General features: G+C 39.7%; 1 protein-coding gene across 1 annotated transcript in view; it reads left to right on the forward strand.

Moving 5' to 3' along the window:
• Window positions 1-15943, forward strand: part of PARP4 (poly(ADP-ribose) polymerase family member 4) — a 147074-nt gene that overhangs the window by 55256 nt on the left and 75875 nt on the right. The window contains 3 exon segments of the mRNA XM_054719721.1: window positions 170-326; window positions 5198-5322; window positions 8006-8137. Of these exon segments, the coding sequence (XP_054575696.1) occupies window positions 170-326; window positions 5198-5322; window positions 8006-8137 (414 nt within the window).

Below are 15943 nucleotides of genomic sequence, written 5' to 3' on the forward strand. Positions count from 1 at the left end.
GGCAGAGAGGCTCCTGTGTTACTAAATATGCTTAAGTTTAAATAATTATTGTATATCTAGTGTCTGGATTCAATATTTCACATTCAATAATTAGCAAACATGAAACTCTGCTTTTATAAAAACATGTACCAATAAAGCTTATTTCCCCCCCTGTTTATGTTTGCTCTAGGATGATGAATTTGTTGTATATAAAACCAGTCAGGTTAAAATGAAATATATTATTAAATTTTGCATACCTGGAGATGAAGTAAAGGAATTTCACCCTTATAATAATACTGAATTAGAGGAACACACACCTGAGGCTTTGAATTGTTCAAAGGTTGAAGGTAAGACAATGTTCTTGAATGCTGTTTCATGTAATATTATAGAACTCAATATTATATTTTCAATGGAATTTATATTCATGTTTGGTAGCTACTTATGACCTCAGACATAAATGTTCATTTCCTTTTTTATTTTGTAAAAATGAAAACCAGGATGCTGGTGAGAGTTTAAAGTGATCTCAAAATTATGCTACTTCACTGACACACCAAAGTTGAGCTCATCCACCTCAGGAGAGCCACAAAAACCCACTGATACATTTAAGATGTCAGTGTGCAAAAAGTGTAACGGGGGCTGATAGGATAGACAGAAGGTTCAACTTTAGAATCAGGAAGCTTGGGTTCAAGTGTCCCTTACTAGGCTGTGTGATCTGCGACAAACCATATAACATCTCCAGGCATCAGCTTCTCTCTAAGGGGAATGAGACCAACATCCATACACAGTGCTGCTGTGAGGATTGCATGGGACAGGTGAAGGCACCCCGCAAAATTGTAACGTGCAGCTTACCTATTAGTAGTACAAATAACTGAGGGGATGAAAGCTTCTTAGGAAATCATAAGCCAAAACTACTATAACATTAATTAGTAGCGTTGTAAAGCACACAGACATTTTTAACTGTGATCAAAGTATTTTTTTAATCAGAAATGTATGGCTTCAGAGTGGGGAGAAACAGGCCTAGTGAGAATAATCTTACCTGAAAAAAAATCCCAGAGGAAAAGCAAAGAAGCGGAAGGAATGACTCTTTTACTGGCGGCTTCCTGCTGGATTGGCAGTAAAGTAACTATTACCCAGACTGGAAATTAATAAAGGAGAACTATACAATCCATTAATATTAGAAAAAAATGAAAGCCATGGCACCAAGGATTTTGACCTCAAGGAAAACTGGGAAAATATACCTGAGTTTGAGAGTGAGTGGCAGTGTGACGCAGGAAATTACATAAGGGGTGCCTTTTACCTATAGCAAAAATTTCAGTTGTACAAAAGTCAATAAAATAAACTCTCAATTAATTTTCCTCAAAAGCACAGTGTTTTTGTAAGAAATAATACATACATAATATTCTATGCATGACGAGCCATTTACAAGGAATTGGTTAAAACTGAAAAATAACATCAGTGATGCAGGAAACAAGTATATAAAGTGTTTGGAAAATAGAATTGGGTTACGTTTGCAGGCACACCTCGCCGAACTGCAGATGTTTAAAAATGAAAGAGAAAATTTGTGACTGCAATAAAGTTGAGAAAACTGTCAACAATTATTCTTCAGCTTCACCACAAAAAAATTTTTTCTCACTATCAAAAACATGTCTAATAAACGTAGGAGGATTTTTAAATGGTATAGGAGAACACACATTAGGGGAAAGTCTTATCAACTTAAGGACTATAGGAAGACTTAGCAAAAGTTCAAACATCAAGAATCATGAGACAGTTCATTCTGGTCAGAAACCATACAAACATCATGAGTGGCAAAGATTTTAATCAGTGCTCACACCTTATACACATCAGAAAATCCACATTGACGAGATACCATATAAATGTACCATGTAGCAAATTGTTTAGTGGACATTCAAGCCTTGTAATTCACCAGAGAGTGCATGATGGAGTGAAACCTTACAAATGTAATGAGTGTCGTAAGGTGTTTTTTTTCAATGTTCACAAATTTAGACTTGTGAGAGATTCATACAGGTGAGAATCCTTATATGTGTCATGAATGCATAAAATCCTTTGCTGTTAGTTCCATCCTTACTAGACATAAGATAAGCCATACTGGAGAGAAACCTTTACTCAATTTGTAAGCCTTACTAGGCATCAGAAAATACATACTGGGGAGAAATCACATAAATGTAATTGTGTGGTGAGACTTTTATTGAACTTAAGGCCTTACAGATCATCAGGGAACTCATACATTTATTTCTTATAAATGTAAGAAATGTGATAAGGGTTTTTCCAGACATTCACAACTTTAGAGTCATAAGAGAATCTATATAGGAGAGAAAACTTAAAAATGTGGTGAGAGTAGTAAAACCTTTACACAGAGGTCAAATCTTACTCAACATAAGAAAAGCCATACTGGAAAGATACCTCACAAATGTAGTGTATGTGTCAGGGCTTTTACATGATTTGCAAGCCTTACTGAGCACCAGAAAATACATACTAAATAGAAACTGTATAGACCTAATTATGTGACAATGCTTTTATTCAAAGCTCAAGCTCAAGCTTTGAATAAAAGTAAAAGGAGCCCAGCCGGCATGGCTCAGTGGTTGAGCATCGACCTCTGAACCAGGAGGTCACAGTTTGATTCCTGATCAGGGCACATGCCTGGGTTGCAGGCTTGCAGGGGCATGCAGGAGGCAGCTGATCGGTAATTCTCTCATTATTGCTATTTACTAGAGGCCCGTTGCAGGAAGATTCCTGCAAGAATAGGGCTTCCTGTGGCTGGAGTGAAGCCAAGGCAGGCTTCGCTCCATTCTCCACTGCCTAGCTCCCTCCCATCTCCGCTGCCTCGCTTCCCTCCCGTCTCTGCTACCTCACTCCCTTCTCCGCTGATTCTCTCCCTTCTGCAGTGCTTGCCTTCCTTCTACGCTGTCTTCAGTCTTCGCTCCACGCCTGCATATGCAAATTAACTGACATATTTGTTGGGTTAATTTGCATACTCTCTCCTGATTGGCTGGTGGGTGTAGCGGAGGTACCGTCAATTTACATGTTTGTCTATTATTAGATAAGATATCTGTCTCCCTCTCCCTTCCTCTCTGAAATCAATAAAAATATATTTTTAAAATGTAAAAGGAAACCTTTATACATATTATTGAAGTAAAACTTATGCAAGTGTTCAAGCCTTATTCAAAGCCATAGGCTCCATTGTGGAGAGAAAACACGTAAAACTCATGTATGAGACAAAGCCTATAACCAGGGCTATAATCAAAGCCTATAACCTCACTTGATGAATATACATCTTTGAGAGAAAGCACATAAATATATGACAATGTTTATCAAACTTTAAACCTCATAGAATATAACAGAATTCTTATGTGGGAGAAAACTTACAAATGTATTGAGTGTGATAAACTTTATAAAAAATGTACAACCTATGGTCAAGACAGAATTCACATAAGTTTGAAACTATACAAATATGTCAAGACCTTTAGCAATGAACTGGATACACCAAAGAATTCCTACTGGACAGAAACATTACAAATGTAATGAAAGTGATATGTTTAAATCAATTTTCTCAATGAATTACATAAAATTCATATTAATTCTATTACTTTTAAAGATTAACCAATATCAGATGTTAAATTCCAGAGAGAATTAAAAGTTAAAATTATTTAAAAGTCAAACTCATTAGAATGTTGTCTGTCAATTTAGAGCAAGAAAATTTGTGGTAAGGTATAATTATTTTGAGTTTATACAATGTTTTTATTCAATTATTTGAGGTTTCTTGGAAGGGTTACATTGTTATTGATGACTTACAACATGAAGTTTGAAATCTGTTGATGTTATGCTTTTATTACATGCTTTTCAATTTTCACTAGGATGGCCTCAAGGTTAGGGATGAAAGAACCTGCTTCATCAGGTGGGGTTTATTCAGATCCACGTAACGGGTAAAATTATAACACTAATTTTAAGATACCATATGGTATAAATTTGAGAGTCTGGGGATTGGCAGAGCGTAAATGTAAAACTGTTATCTAAATTATAGTGCATTTTGTGGGCACAGCCTCTTCTCTAAATTGGTTGGTATGACTGAGGGTTTCCATTGATGATCATAGGAAAGGATTGCTCTACCAGGTTATTAGGAAATAGAGTAGGCCAGGACACTGAAAGAGTGAGTTTTTCATGTTAGAATGATGGGTTCCTAGGGATGGAATAAATGATAACAAAAATGGAAGGTGAATAATGTTCTCCCTCCTTTTTGAAAGTTAACAGCTGATGCATATTGTAGGTTAAGGAAAATATCTTATGTTTGGAAATAAAAAAAAAAAAGATACATTGTAGGAAACAGTTTATTAAAAAGAACCAGAATAGAGTGTACTTGTGAAGGATTAAGACTTAGCTACTTAAAATGCATTTTGATGCCCTGGCCAGTTTGCTCAGTGGTTAGAGTGTTGGCCTGCCAACCAAGGGGTTGAGGGTTTGATTCCCAGTCAGGGGCACTTACTTGATTGCAGGCTCAATCCCCAGCCTGGTTGGGGCACATGCAGGAGGCAACCAATCAATTGTGTCTCTCTCACATAGATGTTTCTCTCTGTGTGTCTCTCCCTCTCCCTTCCACTCTCTAAAAATCAATGGAAAAATATCCTTAGGTGAGGATTAAAAACAAACAGAAAAAATAATGAGTCTGGGAAGAGAATATACCTCTAACTATATTTGTATTTTTGTACTACCTAATATAGTATATGAACAGTTTTTCAATAGACTGTATTAGGAGTTTGATTTAGTCTTCCTTGGATCAAAAGTCTAGGGAATCTCATATTTCTCCAACACACTTTTGTAGAACAATAAATAATAGTGACTGATTAGTTCAAAAGTACAAGCAGGGGAGTGCAGCTGTCTAGAATTAGCCTAAGCTACTCTTATTCAGAGTTTCCTAAGACCTTGATGTACTTGTGTGTATGCTTAAACATATGCCTTTCGAGTAGTGGCATGACTAGGTTTTCAAGACGACCTCTCAACATCTGTAGATTTAAAAGGCAGAGTGTCTGTTGACAATGCTGCCCTCTTTCTTTTCATTGCCTACTGAAAATCATAAAATGCTGTTTGTCCATTTCTCCTGAAGTATCATGTATGAAGGGGAGGAGAAGGATTAAAAATCAAGATAATAAAAATAGAGAGTTCAAGAATGGCTTTAAAAGGTAACATTAATATTTTTAATGTATAGATTACCAGTTACCAGACACCAAACCTTTCAGCAGCATCAAGGCTGGTCTCCAGGACACCTCTGGGAATTCAGTTCCTCTTGAGGACCTGCACATCAAGGGAAAAATAATAGACTTTGTAGCCCAGGTGAGCTCTTCGTGGTTTTATACTTAAGCCAAATGGATGTCAATCATAAATGAGCATTGGATTACAGTTGCATGAACTCAACAAAACATGTACATTTTTCAAATGTGTTTATTTATTGAGCACCTACTACATACTGGGGACTGTTCTAGGCTCTGTGCATATAGCAATAAACAGTATGAAAACTCCGCCCTCACAGAGCATACATTGCATTGGGGGACGAGGCAACAAACATGATCAATAAATAAAATGTATGCCATGTTAGATGGTGGTAGGTGCTAGAGCCAAAAATCAAAGCAGGTAGGGATGGGAGCTGTACAGGTTAGAAGGATTTCAACTTGGAAGTTGCATGGCCAAGGAAGGCCTCACTGAGATGACATCTAAGCACAGATCTGTAGGAAATGAGGGACTAAAGCCTATGGACTTCTGAGGGGTGCTCATTCCAGGCAGGGGAAGCAGCATGTGCAAAGGTCCTGAGGTAGGAGCGGGTCTAATGTAGTCAAAGGATACCAAAGAGTTCCACTGTGGGTGGAGCCTAGTGGAAAGGGGAAGCATGGTAGAAAATTGGGTCAGAGAGTTGGGTTGGGGGAGGGCAGTTCACATTAGGACACAGGACATACTATCTTTAACTCTGATTAAAATGGAAACCTTTCAAAGATGTTTGGCAGAGGATATGATTGGGATCACACTGGCCACCTTGTTGACAATTGACTGAAGTGGACAAGTTTGAGACAACTTAGGTCAGATTCTCTGGAAAACAGACTCTTGATGGAAATTTGTTTTCAGGAAGCTTGTTGAGAAGTGCTCTCTGGAGCGACATCTGTAAGAGAACATGGGAGGCAGAACCTGGCAGAAGGAGACGTGGACTGTGACACAGGCATACCAGAGTCTTCAGACAGTTTCAGGGGGAGCTCTGAGATGTTCTGAAATGAGGCAAGGGGCTCAGGCCTTCTACCCCCACAGGGACCAGTCATTGGATGTGGCTGCCCCTTGTGGAGGGGTCATTCTCTGGAGTGAGGCAGTTCACCTTTGGAACAGGACATTGACTGGGGAGGGACACAAGCAACACTCCCTGCAGCCTTGGTCCCGAAGAGGTTGTCTGGGGGCCCACCACAGTGTCAGATGTAGGTGACTATTGAGTAATTCAGTCAAGGATGATGGTGATTTGGACCAAAATGTTAGCAGTGGGGATGGTATGAAGTGATTGGCAAAGGATTAAAGGTGGAACCAATATGATTTGCTGATGGATATGGAACATGAGAGAAAGACAGAAGTTGAACATGACAGTACATGGACATAGTTTGGCCAGATGTCATGGTGGAGCTCTGAAAGTGCTTAATTTTCTAAAATAATTTGTTTTTTAAGAGTTGACCTAACCATTGGCTCCTAACACTAAAGATTACATTGAACAACACTAAAGGCCTCTTAGGAGACTAAGAACACCTAAGTCCATGTTGTGGTATTGCTGTCATTTCAGAAGGGAATCAAGTTAAATTTAATGATTGCTTTAACCTGTGAAAATGGGATGTAGTGGAGTAGGCAGAGCATGCTACCCATATGTATGCCGGTTTGCGTCTATCTGACCTCTACACTGGCCCCACTCTGATCCATACTGAGGATGCTGATGCTCATGATATGATAAAGCACAAATTTGAACTGATTCTAGAGTCCAGGTTATATTTTTCTCCTAAGGTGTAAACAACTGATCATTGTTTAGACTTTGGTGCAAATATTTTACATTTTAACAAGAGTCAAAGCTTTACATGGAAAGATTGAGTTCTAACTTTGGGCAGTTGTTTGAAAGAGATTGGGTGGGAAAGAGGGAAAAGATGTTATGGGTGAATTTGAGATGGTAGCAACCCGGTGCCCCCATCCTTTCCCTAAGGTAGAACCCTGTCACCAACCTGAATTCCTTCTGGAGTCCAGGTTCTTAACCACTGTGCTGTAATGCAGCTTGGTATGGACGGTAAGAAGCAAAGGATTTGGAGTTTGAAAGGCTTAGCTGTGAATCCTTGCTTGTTCCTTTCCAGCACTGTAACCTGGGGAAGTTACTTAACTTCTTTGTGCCTCAGTTTCCTCATGTATAAAATGGAAATAATAATATCTGTCAGTGACTATTAGATACAAGTACCCAGGGCATTTTTTTTTTCATATGCAGTAGATGCAAAACAAGTAGTGACTATTTTACAGGGAGAGATGTGTGCCCTCCATTCGTTACTGTGGATTAGACAACTTGTACCATCTGATATTTCAAACCTCATAAGGCTTTTTTCTTAGGGAAGTTTGCCCCAAAATAAACTAATTATGTAGCAGTGGCTTTTTCACTAGTTTGTGATGAGACAGCTGGCCTGCAGGATGACCTTGAATCTCCAGGCAGAAGCCCAGCAGCACAGACCTTGTGTATTCAATGGCTCACATATTTGACTCTTCTTGGAATGAGTTCAACGTTTTTGGTTAAGTTATATAATGATTTCATCTGAGGGAGAAAAATTAAGATGTCAAAAATTTGTACAGTATACTAGTTCTCAGTCTTAGTAAAAATATTGTTGTCAATGTTATGTAAAATTACTTACTTTTTGAATGCCTGATCATACAAAAAAGATATGCATAATAGTTTTCGTTCATAGTTGTTCTGTAAATGGTTCCGTATGGTTTCATCAAGTGTATGGATTTTTTTTTTCTTTAGGTCATTGTTTTTCAGACATACACAAATCAGAGCTCTGTATCCATTGAGGCAAAGTATATTTTTCCTTTGGATGATAAGGCCGCCGTATGTGGTTTCGAAGCGTTCATCAACGAGAAACACATAGTGGGAGAGGTAAGGGGAGAAAATGCATTGTGGCTGCTCTTTGATTCTAAAGTCAGTTTTCTGTTTACCCAAATCTTCTTTATTTGCGTCTGTAGAGTGTGGGACTGAGTAGCAGCCTTATAAAACAAAAGTATTCTTTGAAGAACTAAGTACTTATGCAATTAGCCTCCACTCACAAATCCCTCCTTGATTACCTCGTTTCGCTCGAACTTGTCCACTCTTTATTGGTCAGCGCCTTGCAAATTGTTTGCCTGGGCACTTAAAAAAAAAAAAATTTTATTGGTTTTTTTTTTTTTCATTTTTGTAAAATTTCTTTATTGATTAAGGTATCACATATTTGTCCTCATCCCCCCATTCCCATCCCAAACCCCTCCCCACGCATGCCTCCATTCCCCTGTAGTAAGTGACCACTGGTTAGGCTCATATGCATGCACACAAGTCCTTTGGTTGATCTCTCCCCCTTATCCCCACCCTCTCCTACCCTCCCTCTGAGGTCCGACAGTCTGATCTATGCTTCCTTGTCTCCGGGTCTGTTCTTGTTCATCAGTCTATGTTGTTCATCATTTCCCCTAGATGTATATATATCTCCTCTTTTCCCCTCATTAACTTTCCCCCAGCCTCCCCTACCCGCTGTCGCATGCCCTCATCCCACACCCTCCCCGCCCCCCCAGTGTCTTGTGTCCATTGGTTGTGCTTATATGCATGCATACAAGTCCTTTGGCTGATCTCTTTCCCCCCCTCCCCAACACTCCCCAGCCTTCCCGCTGTAATTTGACAGTCTATTCGGTGCTTTACTGCCTCTGTATCTATCTTTTTGTTCATCAAATTATAATGTTCTTTATTTTCCATAAATGAGTGAGATCATGTGGTATTTTTCTTTCATTGCCTGGCTTATTTCACTTAACATAATGCTCTCCAGATCCAACCATGCTGCTGCAAAGGGTAAGAATTCCTTCTTTTTATAGCAGCATAGTATTCCATTTTGTAGATGTACCATAGTTTTCTAATCCACTCATCTGTTGATGGGCATTTAGGCTGTTTCCAAATCTTAGCTATGGTGAATTGTGCCGCTATGAACATAGGGGTGCATATATCCTTTCTGATTGCTGTTTCTAGTTTCTTGGGATATATTCCTAGAAGTGGGATCACTGGGTCAAATGGGAGTTCCATTTTTAGTTTTTTGAGGAAACTCCATACCATTCTCCACAGTGGCTGCATCAGTCTGCATTCCCACCAGCAGTGCACAAGAGTTCCTTTTTCTCCACATTCTCTCCAGCACTTGTCGTTTGTTGATTTGTTGATGATAGCCATTCTGACAGGTGTGAGATGGTACCGCATTGTTGTTTTGATTTGTATCTCTCGGATAATTAGTGACTTTGAGCATGTTTTCATATATCTCTTGGCCTTCCTTCTGTCTTCTTTTGAAAAGATTCTATTTAGGTCTGTTGCCCATTTTTTTATTGGATCATTTATCTTCCTTTCATTAAGTTGTATAAGTTCCCTGTAAATGTTGGAGATAAAAACTTTATCATTGATAACATTTGCAAATATGTTCTCCCATACAGTGGACTTTCTTGTTGTTTTGTTGATGGTTTCTTTTGCTGTGCAAAAGCTTTTTATTTTAATGTAGTCCCATTTTTTTATTTTTTCTTTAGTTTCCATTGCCCTAGGCGTGGTATCAGTGCAGAAATTGGTTCGGCATATGTCTGAGATTTCTCTGCCTGTGGATTCCTCTAGTATTTTTATGGTTTCCCGTCTTATGTTTAAGTCCTGTATCCATTTTGAGTTTATTTTTGTGTATGGTGTAAGTTGATGGTCTAGTTTTATTTTTTGCATGTATCTGTCCAATTTTCCCAACACCATTTATTGAAGAGACTGTCTTGACTCCATTGTATGTTCATGCCTCCTTTGTCAAATATTAATTGAGCATAGTGGTTTGGGTCGATATCTGGATTCTCTATTCTATTCCATTGGTCTATATGTCTGTTCTTGTGCCAGTGCCAGGCTGTTTTGAGAACAGTGGCTTTGTAATACAGCTTGAAAACTGGTATTGAGATCCCACCTACTTTGTTCTTCTTTCTCAGGATTGCTGTGGCTATTTGGGGTCTTTTTTTATTCCAGATGAATTTTTGGAGAGTTCTTTCTAGGTCTGTGAAATATGCCATTGGTATTTTAATGGGGAGTGCCTTGAATCTATAGATTGCTTTGGATAGTATGGACATTTTAATTATGTTGATTCTACCCATCCATAAACAAGGTATATTCTTCCATCTGTTTATGTCTTCCTCTATCTCTTTTTTCAGTGTCCTGTAGCTTTCCGAGTATAGGTCTTTTACCTCCTTAGTTAAGTTTATTCCTAGGTATCTTAATTTTTTTGGTGCGATGGTAAATAGGATTGCTTTTTTAGTCTCTCTTTCTGTAAGTTCACTATTGGTGTATAGAAATGCCATAGATTTATTGGCATTAATTTTGTATCCTGCTACATTGCCAAATTCATTTATTAAGTCCAATAGTTTTTTGATGGTGTCTTTAGGGTTTTTTATGTACAATATCATGTCATCTGCAAATAAGGACAGTTTTACTTCTTCATTCCCAATTTGGATGCCTTTTAATTCTTCTTGTTGTCTAATTGCAATGACTAATACTTCCAGTACTATGTCGAACAGGAGTGGTGAGAGTGGGCATCCCTGTCTTGTTCCTGTTCTTAGGGGAAATGGTTTTAGTTTTTGCCCATTGAGTATGATGTTGGCTGTGGGTTTATCATATATGGCTTTTATTATGTTGAGGTATGATCCTTCTATTCCCACCTTGCTGAGAGTTTTTATCAAAAAAGGGTGTTGGATTTTGTCAAATGCTTTTTCTGTATCAATTGATATGACTTTGTGATTTTTATCTCTCAATTTGTTTATGTGATGTATCATGTTTATTGATTTGCGGATATTGTACCATCCTTGCATCCGTGGGATAAATCCTACTTGGTCATGGTGTATGATCTTTCTGATGTACTGCTGGAGCCGATTTGCTAGAATTTTGTTGAGGATTTTGGCATCTATGTTCATGAGAGATATTGGCCTGTAATTCTCTTTCATTGTGTTGTCTTTATCTGGTTTTGGTATTAGGGTGATGCTGGTTTCATAGAAGGAGCTTGGAAGTGTTCCTTACTCTTGAATTTTTTGGAATAGTCTGAGGAGGATAGGTTATAGTTCTTCCTTGAATGTTTGGTAAAACTCCCATATGAAGCCATCTGGCCCCAGGCTTTTGTTTGCTGGAAGCTTTTTGATGACTGCTTCAATTTCTTCCATAGTTATTGGCCTACTGAGGTGTTTAATTCTTCCTGATTGAGTTTTGGAAGGTTGTATTTTTCTAGGAATATGTCCATTTCCTCCAGGTTGTCCAGTTTGTTGTAATAGAGTTGTTCATAGTATTTTTTAACAATGCTTTGTATTTCAGTGGGGTCTGTTGTTATTTCGCCTCTTTCATTTCTGATTTTGTTTATTTGCGTCTTTTCTCTTTGCATCTTGGTGAGCCTGTCTAGAGGTTCATCAATCTTGTTTATACTTTCAAAGAACCAGCTCTTGGTTTTGTTGATCTTTTGTATTGTTTTTTTGGTCTCTATGTAGTTTATCTACGCTCTAATCTTTATTATTTCCTTCCTTCTGCTTACACTGGGCTTTTCTTGCTCTCTTTCTAACTCTTTGAGTTGTAGGGTTAGGTAATTTATTACCATTGTTTCTTGTTTTTTGCAGTAGGCTTGTAGAGCTATGACCTTCCCTCTCAAGACTGCTTTCACTGTGTCCCAAAGATTTTGGATTGTTGTGTTTTCATTGTCGTTTATTGCCAAAGATTTTTTGTTTAGAGGATTTGTCCAATGGTGATAGTGGGGTATTAAAGTCCCCTACTATGACTGTATTGCTGTCAATCTCTCCCTTGATATCCTCCAGGAGTTTTTTTATGTATTTGGGTGCCCCTGTATTGGGTACGTATATGTTTACCAGACTTACTTCTTCTTGATGGATTGCTCCCTTTAGTATTATGAAGTGGCCTTCCTTATCTCTTTTTATGTCCTTCACTTTGAGATCTAATTTGTCAGGTATAAGTATTGCTACCCCAGCTTTTTTTTCATTCGATTTGCCTGAAAAACCTTTTTCCATCCCTTCACCCTTAGTCTGTGTGTGTCTTTTTTTCTGAGGTGGGTTTCCTGTAGACAGCAGATATATGGGTCATGTTTTCTTTATTTTATTTTCTTTTATTGGTTTTCTACAGAGAGGAAGGGAGAGGGATAGAGAGCTAGAAACATCGATGAGAGAGAAACATCGACCAGCTGCCTCCTGCACACTCCCCACCGGGGATGCGCCCGCAACCAATGTACATGCCCTTGACCGGAATCGAACCCGGGACCCTTCAGTCCGCAGGCCGACGCTCTATCCACTGAGCCAAACCGGTTCTGGCTGGGTCATGTTTTCTTATCCAATCCGTTACCCTATGTCTTTTGATTGAGGCATTTAATCCATTTACATTTAAAGTTATTATTGATAGGTACTTGTTTGTCACCATTTGTATTCTTTATCCCTGTGTTCCTTCTTCGCTTCCTATTTCTTCTTTTTTACAGCAGACCCTTTAGCATTTTTTGCATTGCTGGTTTAGTGGCAATAAATTCCCATAGTCCTTTTTTGTCTGTGAAGCTCCCGATTTCACCTTCAATTTTGATTGATAGCCTTGCTGGGTACATTATTCTTGGATTCAGACCCTTCCTTTGCATGACTTTGTATATTTCATTCCATTCCCTTCTGGCCTGATGTGTTTCTGTTGAGAAATCAGTTGCTAGTCTGTTGGGGGTTCCTTTGTATGTAACTTTCTGTCTCTCTCTGGCTGCTTTTAAGATTCTTACTTTGTCGTTGGTGTTTGCCAGTTTAATTATAATGAGCCTTGGCGTTGGTCTTTTGAGGCTCATTTTGTTTGGGACTCTGTGAACTTCTTGGATTTGTGTGGGTTTTTTCTTCCCTTTATCAGGGAAGTTTTCTGTCATTATTTCTTCAAACAGGTTTTCTATTCCTTGCTCAGTTTCCTCTCCTTCTGGTACCCCTATTATGTGGATGTTGTTTTGTTTCGTGTTGTCCCAAAGTTCCCTTAGGCTCTCCTCCTGCTTTTTAATTTTTTTTTCCTAGAAGCTGCTCTAATTGGGTATTTTTTCCTACCTTGTCTTCTAGCTCACTGATGCAGTCCTCTGCTTCTTCTAGTCTACTCTTGATGCTTTCTATTGAGTTCTTTACAGCAGCGATGTCATTTTTCATTTCTTCTTGGTTCTTCTTCATTTCCTCTTGGTTCTTACACATATTGTAGAATTTGTCTTCCATTCTTTTCATCCACCTTATGACCATTTCTCTGAATACTTTCTCTAACAGGTTCCTTGCCTCCATTTCGTTTACTTCCTTTTCTGGTGTTGCCTGCTTTTCTTTCATATGTGGGCTGTTTCTTTGTCTCCCCATGGTCTATCTTCTCTGGATGTCTGGTTATGTAGTTCTCTCTCCCTTTATCCCAGGCGAAATCTGACCTTTCCGTGAGGGGGTGCAGAGCTCCTCTGAATCCACGTGCTTGTGCCACTTGGGGACCGGTGTTCTCGGTTTCGCAGCTGTTCGGAGGGTGCCGTAGTTGTAGATTCCCGGGCTTTTCAGGCTTCCGATAACATCCACTTTCCTCTTCAAGATGGTGCGGTCTCCACGTCCTAGCCGGTTGCTCCGGGAGGGAACCCAGCAGGAGTGGGGGCTGCCCGGTCAGGGGATCCCCGTCTGGCAGTCCCCCACAGTCTCCTGGAGTATAGCTGTCCCTCAACTCACCAACAAACACTCCCCGTGCGACCACACACTCTCCCTTTGTTCTCTCACTTACACACTGTCTTGCACTCTGCCTTCCTGTTGGCAGCCATCTTTTCCCATTTATCTGCCTGGGCACTTTTTAAAAAGTGTGATTTCATTATCAAAAATTTAATAGAAGCACATTTGAAAATTGGTGAAGCCCTTTTACATTTTTGCAAAAACTGATCCTCTGCTATAAAAGTCAAATTGGGAAAATAAATAAATAAACAAACAAACAAACAAATAAATAAATCTATCCATATAAACAATGTTCTAAGTGGTGATTAGGTTGCCAATCCAGCCCAAACCAGCCAATTTAACTCATTTTATATCTGAAGTATAATACAAAGAGTATAGTACTATTTAACTATTATTGTTCCCATGGTAATGACAGCTACTAGGGGATGGGGGCCCATGAGGAGGAGTGAGCTATCATTGCCTTGGAAGTAGGGGCCCATAGACAAGTCTGTTCATCAGTACATGTGGGTAAATGACACAATAGCTGTATTAAGAGAGATCATATATCAAGCTCAGGAAAAAATATAAACTACAAAAACTAGCAAGTCACAGAAAGAATCACAACTATCACCTAGGCTGGCATCATTGTGGTGATAACAGGAAATGTCTTAGTGTGCTCTGGCACACAACTTTAATTTGTGAGTATTAAACAGACATCATTTGATATTTTTAGCATGTCTTCAAATCATAAATAGTTACTTATGAACACAAGGAAGATAGGTCTATGTTTTTCAACATCTATACATTTGCAAATAACAAAAGCAGATGCAGCCTGGCTGGCATGGCTCAGTGGTTGAGTGTCAACTTATGAATCAAGAGGTAACAGTTCAATTCCAGGTCAAGGCATATGCCTGGGTTGTGGGCTCGATTCCCGGTGTGGGGTGTGCAGGAGGCAGCTGATTAATGCAATGATTCTCATCATTGATGTTTCTCTTTCTCTCTCTCCCCCTCTCTGAAATCAATATATATTTGTGTGTGTATATATATATATATTTAAAGCAGACGCAAACTTGCTAAATGGTAAAATGAAGCATCCTATATAATAAAAGGTTAATATGCAAATCAACCAAATGGTGGAACGACTGGTCACTATGATGCACACTGACCACCAGGGGGTGGACGCTCAATGCAGGAGCTGCCCCTGGTGGTCAGTGTGCTCCCACAGGGGGAGTGCTACTCAGCCAGAATCCAGGCTCACAGCTGGCCAGTGCAGCAGCAGTGGCAGGAGCCTCTCCTGCCTCCGCGGCAGTCAGACATCCCCTAAGGGCTCCCGGACTGCGAGGGTGCAACCTGGGCTGAGGGACCCCCTGAGTGCATGAATTTTGTGCACTGGGCCTCTAGCAAATAAATAAAAAGTCAAACTGGGCAGTGCTCTCAGTGCCCCTCACCCATCTGTTCCTTGCTTCAATAGTGTTTGGACAGAACAGACCCAGGGACACCCCTTCTTCCAGCTTCCAAGCACCCTCCAACCTCTTTTCCAGTCACCACCTTTGGAACCATTTCAGCCATTCTTGGCCTTTGAAACCAGCCTATGCTGTGTTTTGAGCTTAACTTCTTATTGCTAAGCAACCATGTCCTCCCAAATTCATCAGAATTAGTCTACTGAGGTGGAAGCTGCTGTCAACTGCCTGGTCAACCTGCATTTGTGGGTCTCTTACACATACCTCTCTCTGGGCTTCTAATTCGACCCCAACAATGTGGCTCTGGAGGGCATGGGCCACTTCCTCCAGGAGTTGGCTGAGGAGAAGCCTGAGCACACCAAGTGTCTCTTTAAGATCCATAACCAGTGTCTCGACCTCGCCTCTCCCAGGACATGCAGAAGCCTTCCCAAGATGAGGGGAATAAAATTCAGGATGCTATGAAATCATGGCCATGAAGAAGAACCAGAACCAGTCCCTTTGCTATGCCCTGGGTTCTAGATTCTATCTGCACAGACCCTCATGTC

The sequence above is a fragment of the Eptesicus fuscus genome, chromosome 7 (assembly GCF_027574615.1).
Source record: "Eptesicus fuscus isolate TK198812 chromosome 7, DD_ASM_mEF_20220401, whole genome shotgun sequence".
In the NCBI taxonomy this organism is placed as follows: Eukaryota; Metazoa; Chordata; class Mammalia; order Chiroptera; family Vespertilionidae; genus Eptesicus; species Eptesicus fuscus.